We start from the raw sequence: 19,285 nt of genomic DNA, 5'->3' as shown, positions 1-19,285 counted from the left end.
CTAAAGATTGTTGTTCAAATACATTGTTGTCAAATAAAAAAAACACATCAACTGATTCTGTTGTGTAATGGCCTCATTATGAAGTACTAGGAAGTGAAATGCATACACGTCCTGGACTTGCTGTGACAGACGGTGGTACAGGTGCATCCCCAGTGAAAATAAATCAAAGGACGCCTTCTGTCCATCCATCAACTCCCACCTTCACCAAACATCCTGAATCCAGTGAATATTGTCCCAGTTTCTGCTGATTTCTGCAGTGACTGTGGCTGCGTCTCAATTCAGGGTCTGCATCCTTGGAAGGACGCGTCCTTCATCTGAAGGACGCCTCCTCAGTCTGAAGGAAGCGTCCTCCATCTGAAGGAAGCGTCCTCCGTCTGAAGGAAGCATCCTCCCAAGGACCCGGCCCAGAAGGACCGACCCAAACCCCGCCTCCCCGGTAACCACACGGGACGGTCTCGCCTTCGGCGTACTTCCTGGTTGCATCACCGCCGTTCCCTCCTGCTGGCCAACCCCGGAAGTGACGTTTTCATAGCATCACGCTAACCATTGGTTCACCATCTAACGATGGCGTTGGATGTTCAAATCAGTAAAAACCCTGCGTTAAAAACTGAATATTTGATGTGAAATTTCAATACTTAAATTTATACGTTGTGTCTTTGCCAGTAGATGGCGCTAATTTCAGCTGACTTCCCAGGATCCCAGGATGCTTTGCAGCAGCACGCAAGGCATCCTGGGATACAGAAGGAGGTGAAGGATAGTAGCGGTGCAGCCTTGGTGCTAACAGTAGGGGGCATTTGGAGCGTCCTTCTGACTTTTGTGAATTGGGAGGAGCCTTCACGCAGTGCTGTGACGCAACTTCCTTTCAAATGCAGCCTTGGAAGGATGCAGAGCCTGAACTGAGACACAGCCCGTGTCCTCACTGACCCTCCAGCACTGTGAATTCCACAACTCAACACAGTGAGTGTGGCTCAAGCATCTTCATCGTGTGTGTGTGTGTGTGTGTGTGTGTGCGCTACTGGCAGTGCTGCCAGGGCAGAGACAACAGCAGATGAGGGAGGCTGAGCACCAAAGCAGCCGTGACAATCCTGCCTCCACCCTCCCTCCCAAACCTGTCGAGGTCCAGGAACCTGGACAGAGGTGGACGGCACTGCAGAAGAGTCGGTCGGTGTCTGATGTGTTCGTTTATCTCTCAATCTGTGGAGTCCGAGCAGGTTTGGGTTTTTAGGTCGGCTTGGCTGAGAGTGGGGAATTGATTGATGATTTATGGTAGTTGCATGACGTCTGGGCCTCAGCCGCAGAAGCATCTGAGGAGTCGCACTGTTGCAAACGTACATCAGTTGAATGTTATTTGCATTTGTGTTTGAATTGATTTGTAAAATAACAACTGTGAACAACAATGAACTCATATTATTTCTTATTATTCTTATTCTTATTCTTATTCTTATTCTTATTCTTATTAATAATAATAATAATCTGAGCTGAGAAGTCAGCAGCAGCAGCAGCAGCAGCAGCAGCAGCAGCGTTCTGCCTGCTGGAGGAAGTTAAACAGGTAAGTCACGGCGAGGCCACTGAGACAAAGAGAGAGAGAGAGAGAGAGGGAGAGAGAGAGAGAGAGAGCAGAAGTTACTGGTCAGCAACACCGTGGGCATCATAAATCAGATTTCCCACAATCCCCTGCGGAGGGGCCCCTCGCTCCGCCTGGTGGTGGACACGCTCAGCGGGGCGCGGAGCATCGATTGGCATCGCCACGCCGCTGCTGACTGCGCCGGGTCCGGGGGCCGAGAGGGCGAGGGGGGTGAAGGGGGGAGGGGCGTTGGTTAGGGTCGGTGGGTGGGGGGTGGGGTGGGGTGGGGGGGAAATCTGCCTCGGCATCAAACTTAAAAACACCAAACTAAAACCCGCGTCAACATCGCCCGTGCGTTTCTGTTTTTTCTTTTTTGTGTGTGTTTGTGCAGGAAATTGTGCAGACAAAGGACTTCCTGCCTTTGCTGTCAGCACATCTCCACCCTCACACCAGCACTCCATCAACTCCTCCTCCTCCTCCTCCTCCTGCTCCTCCTCCTCCTACTCCTCCGCCTCCTCCTCCTCCTCCTGCTCCTCCTCCTCCTCCGCCTCCTCCTCCTCCTCCTGCTCCTCCTCGCAGCTCATCACAGCCTCCTCTGCTGAGCAGGAGCTCCCTACAGCCAGAGGAGCGGACCGAGGAACGACACACACACACACACACACACACACACACACACACACACACGCACACACACACAGTCGGTTGTGTTTGAATGAAGCTCGTGTCTTGTTTTAGAGTTGAGAGTGTGTAAGAGGAGCAGAGGCCACGAGAGGAGGAGGAATTTCACAGGAAGGAGATTTTTAGTGAACTTTTTCATTTCCAGGTTTAAGTTGAAATTCCGTGGATAAAGTCAAAATTTTGTAAAAAAAAAAAATAATAATAATTAATAAGTCGATGTAAAACATTCTGTGACTAAAGGAATAATAACGGTGCGAATCTTCCGCTCCCGCCTCTAAACTGGACTTCCTGTCTGCAGTCAACCTGTTGTCCACTGGCTGTCACCCTCCTGCATTGTGTCAGTGTTCCTGTGTGCTGACTGCTGCTCCTTCCGTCCTGATGGTTTTCACCCGTGACTCCGCCTTCATCCCATTTGCCTTTCGCTGCGACGCTGCTTTGTGTGTGTCTCTGTGTTGTGTGCTGCGAAGCACTTTGTTTTGAACACTGCTATACGAATAAAGTTTATCGTTGTTGCGCCTGTTGTGAATCAAGACCCCAGTGTTCGGACCAGCGCCGCTGCTGCTCCTCTCTGGTCGTGCAGTGACGGCAGGGCGCAGTGCAGACGCTCTTGCAGTAATTGCGGTGCAGCAGCGACCGTTAATGATATCAACTTTTTCATTAGCACCTGAAAATCTGCTTTTCCCACAACTTCTCCGTCATAAATCGCTGCCTTCGGCCCGACTTTAGTTTCAGCGATAAATCTGCCGCCGCTACATTCGACGAAAAAAATGGAAAAAAATGGGGGGGGGAAAAAAATGAAAAAAAAAAAAAATCACTTTAGAATGCAAAGAAAGGAGAGAAAACTGCATGGGACCCTTGCACCCCCCCACCCAACTGCTTCTATCACTCTATTACTCCTTTGCTCCCTCTCTCTCTCTCTCGCTCTCTCTCTCTCGCTCCCTCTTTTTTTAAATAAATTTCATTAACAGAGAAATCCCATTAGCTCCTCGCTGCCCTGCCTCCAGGGTTAACAACTTTGCTTAGCCATGTAAATTCAGAGCTTAGTCAGGCCGATTCCCCACGCTGCCGCTGCCGCCGCCGCCGCACTCGCCACATTTTACGCTATCTTTGCTCGCGTGTGTGTGTGTGTGTGTGTGTGTGTGTGTGTGTGTGTGTGTGTGTGTGTGTGTGTGCTTCTCTGTGAAAACCCACCTCTCCTTGCAGATAATGTGGATATTGTGCTGGTGTTTGTGCGACTCGGTATCACATGCGTGCAGCGCAGCGTACATGTGGTCTGCAGGCGTGAAGCGGACACTTATCTCACGCCGGGCAGCAACCAATCAGTGCGGCCGCTCGGCCGCTTGGTCCCGACCCCTGACCTCCAACCTCCCCCCCCACCTTCTGAGGTTTTAATTCAGCCGCTGAGGGAGATTTCTCTGCAGCTTCCGGTGTTGCAGCTTACAGCATCTTCACTGGAACTTTTTTATGTTGAAAGTGAAGCGTGTGTGTGTGTGTTTGTGTGAGTGTGTGTGTGTGTGTGTGTGTGGCGTCCCCCTTCAGCTGTTTCCTACATTGACTGATGTGCTTTTGAAACTTTGATCTTGTCTTCATGGTGTTGACTTTCTAAATGTCTGTGGTGAATACATGGAGATGTTGACAGAAGAGAAATCTACTAACAAGCAGAGACTTTATCTGGACTGTCTTGTTGCTTTATTGCTTCAATTCAACACTTGATCATTGACTTGACATTGTTGTGCAATATAGACTGATGGCATATTTCATGACTTATTGATTGAATATTGTCACATTGAGCCAACAAGCAGAATCAAAAGACAAAATTCTCTCACAATATTTACATGCATTCATCTGATTGTTGACAAACGGATCAACAGTCAGAAGGCCCCGCCCACCCTGTGATTGACGGCCGGAGACACTGGGCAACAAACGTGAAGACAGAAGAAGAATCAAAGGTGAGAATTCAGCTCAGAGTCTCTCTGACGACTTCAGTAACACTTTCATCAACTCAGCTGAAGAACCTGAAGGAACCCAGAATCCAACATGTAGCGGCTGAGTGAAGGAGGTCTGGACTCTGTGGAGGAGATCCATGGTTCCAGAGACGCTGTAGAAGGACAGAAGACCTGCTCTGTGGTCCAGGTACACTCCCACTCTGGAGGACCGAGGACCTGAGACAACAGTCCTGATGTTGTTGTGAAGAAACACATATCCACATGAGGAACAAAATAAACTCCAGGATTTGTCATTGTATCCAAATCCACTTTCCTCTGACCCTCCTGCTCTGCTGATGTTCCTGTAGGCCACTGTTACACCAACCCACCCTCTCCACTGCACCTCCCAGTAACATCGTCCAGTCAGACCTTCTCTACTCAGGACTTGAGGCCTGTCAGTGAATCTGTCTGGATGATCACAATAGGACTGAACTTCCTTCATGCGTTTCACTTTTCTGTTCTCCTCAGATAATAACAGATGTTTGTATGCTGTGTTTGGATCCAGAGTGATTTGAGGTGAACATCTGAGGAAGTCCTCTCTGCTCCTGGGTTCTGGTACCTTCAGTAGAACATCAACGTTGCTCACTGTCCATGAGATGTTTGTCTGAGTCTCCATCAGAACTTGCTGTATTTCATCTCTCAGCTTGGTCACAGCTGCTGCCACGTCCTCAAAGTATCTCAGAGGACGGATCTCCAGGCTGGAGGAGTCTGGAGACGGACTGAGTGCTGGCAGTGAGGAGAAGCTGTGGAGAAACTGGCTGTGGTCCAGTGTGTGTGAGATCTTCTCCAGCTCAGCGTCTCTCCTCTTCAGCTCCATCATCTCCTGCTCCAGCTTCTTCTCAAGCTCTTTGACTCCACTCACTGCTGCCCCCTGTGTGGATCTGACCTGCTGTTGCACCTCAGAGCGTCTTTTCTCCAGCAGACGGCTCATCTGGGTGAGGATCTTCTCGCTGTCCTTCACTGCTTTATCAGCAGAGCCGTTGATGGACTCCACCTCCTTCTGAAGCACCTTCAGGTCTTCCTCTGTGTGCTGGATCTTCTGCTGGATCTTCTGCCTGGTCTCCTCCAGCTCTCTCTGCCTCTCAGTCCTCTCTGCTGCTGCTGACACTGTCTGATGACCTGGATGTTCATCCATACAGCATAAACCACAGATGATCTTCTGATCAGTGCGGCAGAATATCTTCATCACCTCATCGTGACGAGGGCAGATGTTCTCCTGGAGCTGCTGGCTGGGTTCCACCAGCTTGTGTCTCTGGAGGGGAGCAGCATCACGATGAGGCTGGAGGTGAGAGTCACAGTAGGAGGCCCGACAGACCAGACAGGACTTGAGGGCCTTCAGTTTCCTCCCAGTGCAGACATCACAGGCCACATCTCCAGCTCCAGCATAGCAGTGATCAGCAGGAGCATCTTGGAGTCCAGTCTTCTCCAGGGTCTCCACTAGAGCTGCTAACAGGGTGTTCTTCTCCAGGACAGGCCTTGGTGTGTAGGTCCTCCTACACTGAGGGCAGCTGTAGACTCTCCTCTCCTCCTCTGCATCCCAGTGGTGTTGGAGACACTTCCTGCAGTAGCTGTGTCCACAGGAAGTGGTCACTGGTTCCTTGAGAAGATCCAGACAGAGGGAACAGGAGAAGGTTTCTGGGTCCAGCTGAGCTGCTGCCTGAGCCATTTCACCTCCGAGAGCCTCTGACTGACTGACTGACTGGGTTCCAACTTCCTCAGAATCAAAACCAGTTTGACTTGAAGGGCAGGAAACAACCAGTCAGTGCTGTGATTGGCTGCAGGGAGCACAGTGGGCGGGGCTTCTAACCTCCTGACTCATTCCTGGAAGAGGAGTGTCAGGGTCAGGGTGTGTGTGTGTGTGTGTGTGTGTGTGTGTGTGTGTGTTTGTGTGTGCACTTTGTTTCCTTGTTGCTGAAGACAGACGATGATGACGACAACGAATCAAAATTCATAGTTCACAATCTGAGTCGTCGTTTGCAGCTGATGTGATTGCTGCTGGGACACACACACACACACACACACACACACACACACAAAGACACACACACACTGGGAAGGGTTCGTTTTCCTAGTTTGAATTTGAATCCAGCACCCAAACAGCCGTGGAAAAAAATGCAGGAAAGGAAAAAAAAACTGCAGTCTTAAGTGGGATGAAAAGAAAGTATTTACAAAAAGAGAGGGGAAAAACAAAACTTACTGAGCAGCAACTACCTACGATGGACTGGCTCAGGAGAGGGACACCCCACAAATGAGCCCGAACGCCCTTTAAATACCCATAGCCCCTCCCCCGGGCAACCCAACTCAACCACAGTGGGTTTCCAGATACAATTATGGCTGTCAATGAACATAAACTCAGAAAACAAAACACTGTAGCAACAGAAAATAGTCTTTAACCCTCTAAGCGCCATAATTTTCTTCAAGAAAATATTCAATTTTGATATCGCGATTTCAAATGGCTGTGACTTGAAATTGGTTGGAGATAAAGCCAGACAACAATTGAGAAAAATCTTCAGTGGGACCCAAACTTTGTGAAAGAAGTAAATTTTTGTTTGTTTGTTTTTGTATTATGTCAGGGGTCTGTATGTCAGATCCCTGTCTCCACAACAACAGCCCACAGGCTCATCAAAATGTTTTATCCACTTGTGATCATTTTCCACATATCTCAAACAGACCCAGCCATCGTCACTGTAATTTACAGGGTGAACAGAATGCGATCTCAGTCCACATTAAGGACCGCCTACTCCGTGTACGTACTTGGTCGGCCCCCACCTCCCGGCGTCGTCGTTATACAGTTACAAACAAGAAGCCAAAGCAAATCATTTTTGTTGGACTCTTTTATTAGGATGCCAATAAATTTCATTCCGCATTAGCATATTTTGTCAGTGGAGCAATGAAGTCGTCGCCACTCTGTCCCACCAGTCGTTACTCCTGGTTCAGATCCATACGCGTCTTTCTGGCTTTGTCCACGACTTCCGATAATTCGGACGAGCTGCAGTAGAATTAAAACGAGCGGCTCATACATGTTGATCCACTACTGGGCTTCCCGAAACAGCGAGAATCGTCTTGATATAGTCCACAAACAGGAAGTTTTCAAGGAAAACTAAGCCATGGCTTTGTGCTTTACTGCCCCCAGTGGTTTAAAAAAAAAAAACCTTGCACTGTGTAACGCGGTCACAAGTGGCGCGCTCGAGACGCATGTTAATGCTAAGTGCGGAACAGATGCTGCGAGATGCGTTCTTCGTGAACCGATCCCCAAAAACAGTTGCAAGTGACCGAGTGCAAACAGAGCCTCAGTGTTTCCCGAAGCAACTTCCTGCCCCGAGCGACCAGGGAGCTCCGACCCTGCTGGTGACCCCGCTGCTCACCCTGCTGCTCACCCCGCTGCTCATCCCTGCTGGTCACCCTGGGTTTTCCAGGACTCTATTTTGGGAGCAGCTGCTCAGCGGTGTCCTGATTGACCAGCATCCTGATCAATGGCAGCGGCTGGACTCCTGCGGTCCCAATACTGGATCTATAAGGCCTCTGTGTCCCTCGTCTGGAAGTGAAAGGGTTTAGATGATCATTGAGCTGCAGCTCCCGTTCCTCTGCTCTGTCTACACACTGCAGCCACTTCCTGCTGCGGTCAATGTCCTGTCTCCTCTCACACACGCTCGTTAAATAGTGATGATCCACGGCGGGCGGGCGACACGTTGCAACGCTGACGTTGCAGCTTTTGGGTAAAAGGTGAATAAATGATAATAATGATGGAATTACTTGACAGTCAAATACAGTGGAACAAATACAGTGGAACAGATAAAGTGGAAAATTAAAGTGGCAAAAAGTGAATAGAACTGACTGACACACACACACATTTATACAGGTACTACCCGAAACATTAGAATATCCAGTAAAAGTTGCTTTATTTTGGCAATTTAACATAAAATATGAAAGCAACACATTTTATTGAGCCATTCCACGCAAATTGACGTCTCAAGCAGTTCCTTGTAACTTTGCTGATTAAGATTTTCAGCTTATTAAAACCACAAAGCCACAAACTCACACAAGAATATTAGAATACTGTGAAAAGCTTCAGTTTTGTAGCTTCAAAGAGTCCAAAGAATCCAAAACCCCTGCAAAAGGGTCCTGAGAACCAAAAGTCTGTGTTGAGTTGTCGGCACAGAAGAGTTCACACATGGGCAAATACAACAAGCTTTACAGGCTAGTACTGTATATGTAAATATATATGTAATGCTCTACATAGTAAAAAATAAGATCCAAAGCATTTTTGAAAAATTGCAATCTTTGGGAAAGAATGAAACCATTTCATCTGCAAATTGTAAATTGCAGATAAAATGAGTGTTGGAATGATTCAAAAACCACAGTGTGAAAAAATGAATAACCCGAACTTCTAAACTATTATTATTATTATTATTATTATTATTATTATTACATCAAATAATGTTTCCCATGGGCATAAATTGTTTACAATGCAAAAAATATATATATATATATATCCAGTATAGAGCAATTCTGCATTCAGCTTCGAGCAAAGTTTATCAAAACTTCCCAACACGCTGGGCAGCTAAGTGTTACATCTTATTCAGACTTATGAAACTTTTTTGAATAGCACATTTTTTTAAAGATAATTTTTTTCAACAGCAGGCTTCAAACAGCAGGTTGTGACACCAGACAGAGTGGTGTGTGTGTGTGTGTGTGGGGGGGGGGGGGGGTAGAGAGGGGGGTTCAAACCCTCTGAAAGTACTTTGGATCCTCAGGATGAACCAGGAACGTCAAATCCGTCTTGACGGCGGCGTGGAGGCTTTGCCTCGGTGGGATCAGACCAGGATGAGAGCTGGATGCACTGAGACCAAAGCCACTAGCCAGGAGAGAGAGAGAGAGAGAGAGAGAGAGAGAGAGAGGGGGAGAGGGACAGCTTCCTCTGGATCAACCACACCACTCTGCCCAGCTTAGGCAGGAGGCTGCTGGGGACACAAAGCCACTCTCCAGCACCGCCTTCTCAACAAGCTGCAGTTCTCCGATTGTTGTCTGAGTTTACCAAAAGCGCTCGTAGGGAAACAGAGGCATTTAAAAAAAAAATAATGTAAAAGGAAATGGAACTGAAGGGAAGCAAAGGTTGGAGAGAAAGAGGGCAGTGTGAGCAGTGTGGGGAATACAAGGGGGTCCAGTGGGGGTCCGACCCTGGTTCTCCATGTTCTCCCAGGGTCCACTGGCTTCTCTCCTGGTCCTCCAGCTTCCTCCCACACTAGGTGTTGTGTAAACAGGGGCTGATTATGGGATGGACAGTTTAGGTTTGATATGTTCCATGTCAATACCAGTGTGGTGGCTCCTATTGACCTGCTTCCTGTTTTCATGAGCGGTATTTGACCACACGGCTCACAGGAAGCAGAGCTGCCATTAAACATTGCTTTGGTTACTGCTACACACACACACACACACACACACACACACACACACACACACACACACACACACACACACACACAACACACACAGTCACCTAAAACCATCAGCACTGCACCCAGTTTGAATAGAACTCATCTACAGTTCATCCTCACTGTGTGCGTGTGTGTGTGTGTGTGTGTGTGTGTGTGTGTGTGTGTGTGGGACAGTGCAGTCATGAATAAGTGATGTCAATACAGAGCATCAGGGAGCTCTCTATTGACACACACACACACACACACACACACACACACACACACACACACACACGAAGGACAGTCTTGTATTGTAAAGACAGACAGTGTGTCAGCTGTGTTGCTCATCCAAACTCACTCTGACTCGCAAGTCCAAGTTCTCCATTGACCAAACCAACCAGAGGCTATCAGCCGTGTCCAGGAGGCTGAGCCAGCTGTGAGTCCATCACCAGTTTTTATTGCCATATTTAGGTTTGGCGCCATTCTGAGTTCTTCATAATGACCAACAGTGACTTTGCAAGGTTGGATAAGACCTCTGCAGCGGCGACGTTCCAACACGGCGCTGCAGTCGGCAGCGGGAATCCGGCTGGATTTGCGGTCGGTGTTGAAAACCAAACGACGTGGTGTCTAAACAAAAAGCTGGAGCTCCTCCGCACCTCCTCCGCACCTCCTCCACACCTCTTCCACCGGGGAGCCTCGCAGCGTCTCCTGCGACCCTCGCAAGCTCCAAACTTAAGAGTGAGCCCTGGATGGGACTTGACCTCTGACCTTGTTCAAAGCTCCAAAAGAGTGATAAGAGCAGCAGGAGCATTAGGAGGTGGGGTGAGGGAGGGGTCGGGGCGGGGGGGGGTTGATGGTGGCTGAGGAGAGTTTGAATTTTTCAGCAGTGCTGTCAAGGACACGCACGCGTCCCTCCAGGCCATGGATGTATTGGCGCGCCTATTTTTTCCAGTGGTCACTCGAGGTACTGCAACAAAAAAAATCCCATGGACCCAAAAAGCATTTTCATCTTTTTATGGCTCGACTTTTTCATCAAGTTGATTTTGTTGGAACTGTTTTTTCTTTATTTTTTTGGATAATAAACCCATTTTTTTTTAATTGGAATCTGGAGTTTCCTCCTTGGCAGGAGGCCGCAGGGAGGCGGGTGTGCTCCTCACACACCTTCACCCATGCTTGTCTCTCCCAGAAAGGTGTGAACGACAAACCCCAGCGGCGCTGGAGAGCCTGCAGGGGGCGTCGCACAAAGTGTTTTCTTGGAAAGATCACACAAGGAGCGACTCTGCTGATTTATTCATTCACTTCCCTGCAACCCAGAGCAGCAGAAGTGACAGGATCGAAACACATGCATGAATGACCCCCCCTGCAGACACACGCACACACACACACACACACACACACACGCACGCACGCATACATTCACAGCCTGAGCTTCCTCCCTGGGCAGCTGTTAGCAGTGTTTCACATGTGTGGAGCAGCAGAGTCGAGGCTCTGCCACTGCCAGTGCAGCCAGTCAAACAGTTATACCAGAGACAGCATGTTGTGTGTGTGTGTGTGTGTGTGTGTGTGTGTGTGTGTGTGTGTGTGTGTGTGTGTGTGCGTGTGGTAAAAGAGCCACTTTAACCAGCACGTTGAGCCAGTAGAGTCCAGGCATCAGTTGTGTCCTTATTGGGGTGTCAGCCCAATGGAGTCACTGCATCATCATCCACTCACACAGTGCTCATCCATCCATCCCTCCCTCCATCCATCTGTCCCTCTGTCCATCCCTCCGTCTGTCCATCCATCCATCCAACCCTCCATCCATCCCTCCGTCCATCCATCCATTCATCCATCCATCTGTTCCTCCATCCATCCATCCCTCCGTCCATCCATCATCCATCCATCTATCTGTCCCTCCGTCCGTCCATCCATCCATCCATCCATTTGTCCCACCGTCCATCCCTCTGTCCCTCCGTCCGTCCATCCATCCACCCCTCCGTCCATCCATCCATTCATCCATCCATCTATCTGTCCCTCCGTCTGTCCATCCATCCATCCATCCATTTGTCCCACCGTCCATCCATCTGTCCCTCCGTCCGTCCATCCATCCATCCCTCCGTCCAGCCATCCATCCATCTATCTGTCCCTCCGTCCGTCCATCCATCCATCCATCCATTTGTCCCACCGTCCATCCCTCCGTCCATCCATCCATCCATTCCTCCATCCATCCATCCAAGGCCCTGTGAAGATTTGTTTATCATTTGTTTTGCTATCATTCATTTAAATGATTTAAATTCTAATTAAACATTGATTAATAATATAGATTAATAATATAGATTATATAGATCAGTATCACTGTGTCTAGTACTGTAAGAGTGCAACGTCTGAAGAGAAAGTCCAGAAGTTTTGAAAACCGTCATTGAGATCATTCCTCATTGATCCTGGAAATAAACTTCCAGTCAATGCTTTACAAATGGATTTTTCATTTGGAGTTTGCTTTTTATTATTTTGTATCCCTATCACCTCACAGACTCTTTTTTTTTGACAGATCCATGCAACACTTCCCTTTGCTTTATTCAACAACTCCAACCCCACCCTGCTGCGTCATCATCACGCCGCTTCCTCCCACTGCTCATTCATGTGTCCACTGTGTCTGCTTGTCCACCCGCAACCTCACGGTTCTGTAGGCAGACGGAAGATTGCACATCTACAGATCAAAGAACAAACAAACAAACAAGCAACCCTCCTCCCACTACCGTCTGACAGACTGACTGGGCGTTAATCAGCCTTTAGAGGCGGCAAAGTGAGCACAGTGTTACAGCCTCGTGTGGCGGCGGCGCTGTCACTGCACGTTTGGATGAGACGCAGGCGAGCAGGACGTCATTCTGTGTTCACTTCCCCTAAACTCAGTTTAGCTGCACAGCAGCTGACAGCCAGGCCCATTTAGTCTGAGAGGCGACGGCTGGTCTCTGCAGACATCATTACAGTGTTGTAGTCAAGACGACACCAAGACCGGACCAAGACCTTATCAAGACCAGAGAGCATCGAGACCCAGACCAGACCAAGACCGTCTGAAGACTAGAGAGCATCAAGACCAAGACCAGACCAAGGCCTTATCAAGACTAGAGAGCATCGAGACCAAGACCAGACCAAGACCGTCTGAAGACTAGAGAGCATCAAGACCAAGACCAGACCAAGGCCTTATCAAGACTAGAGAGCATCGAGACCAAAACCAGACCAAGACCTTATCAAGACCAGAGAGCATCAAGACCAAGACCAGACCAAGACCGTCTGAAGACTAGAGAGCATCAAGACCAAGACATTATCAAGACCAGAGAGCATCGAGGCCAAGACCAGACCAAGGCCTTATCAAGACCAGAGAGCATCAAGACCAAGACTAGACCAAGGCCTTCTCAAGACCAGAGAGCATCGAGACCAAGACCAGACCAAGACCTTATCAAGACCAGAGAGCATTGAGACCAAGACCAGACCAAGACCTTATCAAGATCAGAGAGCATTGAGACCAAGACCAGACCAAGACATTATCAAGACCAGAGAGCATCAAGACCAAGACCAGACCAAGGCCTTATCAAGACCAGAGAGCATTAAGACCAAGACCAGACCAAGACCTTATCAAGACCAGAGAGCATCAAGACCAAGACCAGACCAAGACTTTAAATATCAAAGAAAAATAAGAACAGAACAGAAAAAAAATGATCAGTACCTTTTCTAAATTTCAGTTTGCTTCTAAATTTAAAAATCAATGCAGTAAGAATATGGGGGGCAGACCATTACCATTTTGCTGCTTTGCCAACTATTTTGAACCATTAAAAAAAACAACTTTGCTTCATAAAATTAAAAGATAAATGAACTGGGAATAACGGGGCAGGGTGTCACTCTGGGTGTCACCAACAAAGCATATAACAGCAGCAGCTGGATGCTTTCTGTTATTATCGTGTTATTACAGACACAGTTATGACACCCTGTCCCTTTATTCCTAGTTCATTTATTTTTTGATTTTATGAAGCATAGTTGTTTATTGAAAATGGTTCAAAACACCTTGCTGAAAAGAGATGTTGCTGTTCCTTTTAGACTTGACTACAACACGACTCCATTCGCGCGCACACACACACACACACACACCTTCACAGCTCACTGTGAAGGTGTGGAAGAGGAGCACGGAGGAGCTGGCAGCCACCTGAGGGAGCTGATCCTCACACCTGCAGCCGTCAGCATCTTGCTGCTGGGAGCTTTTTAGCCACTTTTCCTCCCATAATTCAGCTCCTCGTCATGGCCGGGGTTCACCATGCTACACTTTCTTTTTTTTTTTTCTGTTCCCCAAAGGTCTGAGCCGCCGCAGAGCCGCCGCGCACAAGTCTCTCCAGGTGAGACGCGGAGGAGGGGAGCGAGGTTGAGAGTTTCCTTCTGACGAGCATGACAGTTTTTCACCAAATAAAAGCCATGCAGTACTACCCAGAACGTTAGAATATCCTGAAAAGGTTGCAGTATTTCTGCAAATCAACTTAAAAGGTGAATGTGACATATTATATAAAGGAATAATATGCAAATCAATATATTTCAAGTTTTTATTTATTTGCATTTTGCTGATCAGGTCTTGCAGCTTAAAAAAAAACAACCTCAAATTTTATAACAATTTTCTGAGTTTGTGGGTTTGTGGTTTTAATAAGCAGAAAATCTTAATCAGCAAAGTTACAACAAGAAACTGCTTGAGATGTCAATTTGGGTGGAATGGCTCAATAAAATGTGTTGCTTTCATCTTTTATGTTAAATTGCCAAAATAAAACAACTCTTACTGGATATTCAAATTTTTCAGGTAGCACCTGTATGTCTAAAATTTCCACAAAGTACGATTGCGATGTGCAGGGGTTTCCATTGAGTGCAGTGAAGCTCAGAAGCCGTAAAACGTGTTCTATTTTTCTCTTTGATGACTTGTCAAAAAATATTCCGTCTCCTCCTCCGTCCAATCACAACGCACCATTTTCACTGGTACTGGGACGGTGAACTCCTGGCTCTTTGCTAGAAGAACAAAGGCCAGAAGAATCTCACCGTCTGTGGTCGGTCCTCTGCTGAGGGCTGTAGGTCGGCAGCAGCTTTTCCCAATTATCCCGACGTTTACCTTCCTCTGGACTCCTCAGACGCCCCCTCAGCCCCCACCCCCGCCCCCGCCCGGCCACCTCCACCCAATGACAGCCAAGTTCCTGACTGATTGACGAGTCACTCATGAGGGGGGACGTGTTCAGCCTATTGAAATCTACTTACGATGAATAATTCAGCCGCGCCTCTCTTAGCCCCGCGCCGTCGTGGCAGGTAAAGGCTGAACCGGAGTGACTCTGGGGCTGCGGCTCGACAACACCGGCACAAAACAACATTCCCAGAGAGAGAGAGCGAGAGCGAGAGAGAGAGAGAGAGAGAGAGAGGGAGACTGGGAATGACGGCGTGTTGTTGGTTTTTGCTGTTAACCCTGGCATGAACCGCCGCCAGCGCAGCTGTCGCGTCAGCAAATGAAGCCAAATGGAAATTGTCATTTTACAAAAGTGAACACGACCTCCAAGCGCACGAGCAGGAGGCAGAAGGCGTCTCGGGCACGCGTGGTTCTACTGCACACCGTCCACATATGTTCCATAGGATAGATATCTGTACATCTGGATGTGGTCTGTTACATTTCAGCAACCTGAGCTATTATCACTTAATATTTGATTTCGAAGTAGAGTTTTGGATGTGTGAGTGTTTGAACGCTAAACAATACGAATGGAAGTAGGATTGCTATTGTAGATATATCTGTGAATATACAGAACTAGGGATGCACCCATACCGATACCAGTGTTGGGTATCATTACCAATACCAAAAATACGTGCTGATACCACGAGACATACACTGCACAATGTAGAATTACTTTGATGGTTTTTAGAGTTTAGAGTAGAGTACTAGAACCCAGTATCGGCACCGATACCCGATACAGGTATCAAGGAATCCCTAAGGTTTAAATATTTATAAATACATCTACATTATGAAACCTGATTTCATGTATTGTTCAGCGTTCAAATACTCACACATCAAAAATTCTATAACACACACACACACACACACACACACACACACACACACACACACACGAGTCGAGTATAACTTGTGTACCATATTGCAATGCTAAAAAGCTTACTCCTGGTCCCACATTAAGAGCACATTAGCACGTTGAAAATGTCTTCTTCCTCCCACTTCAAATGGAATCAGTGGCTGCTAAGCCTGCGAGACACTCGCAGACTTACAGACGGGGACAACGGTCTGACTCCTCCCGCTCCGCCTCCCGCTCCGCCTCCCGCTGCACCTCAGCCGGGCCCCATAAAAGGATTTCCAGCTTTAGGTAAAATGAGGAACATTTGCCGTTCCAGTTGATGCTGCTGTTAAAGACTTTGGCCGAGATGAAGTGGACGTCTCCTCTCCGCCGCCTTTCATCGCTCCCCACCTCTGAGCTTCCAATTAACCCTTTCAAAGCAGCCCCGGCCCACCAAAAACCCCAGCCTCTGGAGAATGCAGGGCAATATGAATAGGGGGCCGGTGGAGGGTCAGCAGAAAGGCATGATGGGACTTATCATGAAGCACATATGGGAATTGTGGCGGGGGGGGATTTGGACGGGAGCATGGCGGACACGGCGAGTGGATCAGAGTGTGACATCATTAACCACGGGGAGCTTCCAGCCGCCTGGATTCCTGGGATTTCTGTAAGCCAGACAGTGAAGGGCTGTGAGAGGCCGAGGGTTTGGGGGAGGGGGAGTAGCGGTGGGAGGGGGTGGTGGCTCTCTGAACACAATTGGCATCAAAGCTCAGAGTGTCGCTCAACGTAAAAATAAAGGGAAGCAAAAGTTGGAGAGAAAAGAGGGCAGTGCTGGCAGGGTGTGAAATACAAGGGGGTCCAGTGGGGGTCCGACCCCCCATGATTAGCCTCTAAGCAAAATTTAAGGGGGTCTCATATTTTTTCAAAAAGCTAAAAAAAAATGAAAATAAATTCTTATCTTATTGTCACTAATGGTCACTATAATTTCTTGAAGATCATCTTGTGCAGTATTGATATTTTTCCATATTAAAGCCTATTTTAAGTTGTGATTGACCTCCACTGGGAGCCACTGGCCTGTGGTGGTCGTGGCCCCCAGCCCTGCTGGAGGCCTCCTTCCTGGGCTGAAGAGGCCGCTGGTCCAGGGTGTCACCCAGCAACACCCTCTGACAGCTGGGAGGCTCCAGCTTATCCTGACCCTCACTCAAGGAATAAGCGGGTTCTGATAATGGATGGATGGATTATTTTTGGCCCAGCGGAGCTTGTGTGTGCGGGTGTGTGTGTTGTGTATGTAGACGGTCATGGCTGGCATCCGTGAAATATTGTAAGGTGATTATAGGCCTGCTGCATTTTAAGGAAAATTAGATTGGTATTCAGTAACAATCAGGAGGACTGGGACCCTCCCCACCCATCCCCCGCTGCCACCACCACTACCACCACCATCACCATCACCACCACCAACACCACTACCACCACCATCACCATCACCACCACCACCACCACCACCACTATCACCACCATCACCACCATCATCACCATCACCACCACCACCATCACCACCTCCCCAAATATTGATGGGTATTCCACTCTTGTTGTAGTCCTGGAGGTTGGTCCTGGTCTCCAGACCACTTTTTAAGGGTCTGGGTCTCGGACTGGATGGACTGGGGATTTTTGATCAAGACCAGTCAATCCAGATATTCCAGTATTCTTTTATCACAGACATACAGGTACAGGTCGAAAAATTAGAATATACAGTAAAAGTTGTTTTATTTTGGCAATTTAACATAAAAGATGAAAGCAACACATTTTATTGAGCCATTCCACGCAAATTGACATCTCAAGCAGTTCCTTGTTGTAACTTTGCTCATAAAGATTTTCACCTTATTAAAACCACAAACCCACAAACTCAGAAAATTGTTAAAAATAAAAATAAAAATAAAATTTGAGGGGTTCTTTTTAAGCTGCAAGACCTGATCAGCAAAATGCAAATAAATAAAAACTTGAAATATATTGATTTGCATATTATTCCTTTATATAATATGTCACATTCACCTTTTAAGTTGAATTGCAGAAATACTGCAACCTTTTCAGGATATTCTAATTGTCTGGGTAGTACCTGTACATTTTAGGTTGTGATTTAGCTGACGTGTTTCTGCGATAAGGTCAGGTAAATAACTGTCTGTGTCTGATAAAAGAATATGGGAACATCATTTGAAACTAGAAGACCTTGGAGACTCAGCCAATACTGTAATAACGCGATAATAACAGAAAAGAATCCAGCTGCTGCTGTTTTACACTCTGTTGGTGACACCCAGAGTGATGCCCTGCCTCCTTATTCCTCGTTCAATAATCTTTTAATTTTAGGAAGCAAAGTTGTTGATGGTGTTTTGGTCTGGGTTTGGTGGCGTCTTGACGACAACACTATATTTCACACTGGGCTCCAGGTATCCTCTCTGGCCCCTCACAGCAGAGGAGGAATCTAACCCACCCAGGCACCTCCCCATCCAGCAGGCCAGAGTTTGAAGGTGTTTGGCGGCCCAGTTTGTCCCCGTCAGCACATCGCCCTGCTTGATGGTCGGACTTTGTCGAGGTGTTGTTTTTTCTCCCTTCGTTAGACTTGGCGTTAATTACCAATCTCACGGTCCAGTGCAGGACACTTGTGCTAACGTTAACTGTCTTCCACTAATGAGGGAGAAAGCAGACAAACAGAAGGGATTTACAGCACATCCTTCTATTTCACTGTCACGCACACGCGCGCAGGAGGAAACAGATGCTTGGAGATGGAGAAGAGTCGCACGCAGCAAAATAAACTCCTGATTGTGAGGGGAAAAGTCAGTGGAAGCCATTATGACTATTGGTTGCAGTTGACCGTTTTTTTTTCCTCGCTTGAAATTGTCCATTTGTCAACGAGGGGGCGCCGCAAAAAATAATTATCAGCAGAAGAAGAAGAAGAAGAAGAAGAAGGAGGAGGAGGAGGAGAAGCAGAAGCAGAAGCAGAAGCAGAAGAAGAAGAAGAAGAAGAAGGAGAAGAAGAAGAAGGAGAAGAAGAAGGAGGAGGAGGAGAAGCAGCAGCAGCAGCAGCAGCAGCAGCAGTAGCAGTGTGTTAAAGTGCTCCACCAGCAGAACATGCACTCCTGTACCAGATGCAGCTCTGACATGAGGCCACCCCCCCTCCCCCAACCAATACACACATACACACACACACAGACACCCTATCACAGGCTTATATGGAGGTACATGAACATGGAGGTGTTTTTTTCTGCAACGTTTGAAGAGAAATGTCTGTGAGGAACGACAAAGGATGGAAGAACTCAGTCCTGATGTTCCTCACATCCACCCACACTTTCACCGACTTTCTTCTTACTTTCATTTTTATTTTCTTATTATTTCTTTACTTTACTTTAGGACATTGGAGTTGTGTTCCAGGTGGAGAACTTTGCACCTCTTTTGTGACTGCATGGAGGAACACACAGTGATGTTGTGTTACGATGGACCCAGGAGGAGCAGGTGGAACCTCCTACACCTGCATCTGTCGTGTCTCCCATTCTGAAGAACGTCTGGTCATTTTATTTGAAGGCTGATGTTTACGTCCCAGAC

The 19,285-nt window shown here is 47.6% G+C and overlaps 1 protein-coding gene across 1 annotated transcript; it reads right to left on the bottom strand.

Annotated features, from left to right (window-relative positions):
* Positions 1 to 3,917: 3,917 nt before the first annotated feature.
* On the bottom strand, positions 3,918 to 5,905 carry LOC142900920 (tripartite motif-containing protein 16-like). The gene has a single exon (XM_076045538.1). The coding sequence runs from the start codon at positions 5,891 to 5,893 to the stop codon at positions 4,205 to 4,207; it is 1,689 nt and encodes a 562-aa protein (XP_075901653.1). The 5' UTR covers positions 5,894 to 5,905; the 3' UTR covers positions 3,918 to 4,204.
* Between the last annotated feature and the right edge of the window lie 13,380 nt (positions 5,906 to 19,285).

The sequence above is a fragment of the Nelusetta ayraudi genome, unplaced genomic scaffold, assembly GCF_046127955.1.
Source record: "Nelusetta ayraudi isolate G7.1 ecotype Tasmania unplaced genomic scaffold, CSIRO-AGI_Nayr_v1 ptg000084l, whole genome shotgun sequence".
Taxonomy (NCBI): Eukaryota; Metazoa; Chordata; class Actinopteri; order Tetraodontiformes; family Monacanthidae; genus Nelusetta; species Nelusetta ayraudi.
The sequence above is the reverse complement of the archived record's forward strand: the minus strand, read 5'-3'. Positions and strand labels throughout refer to the sequence as shown.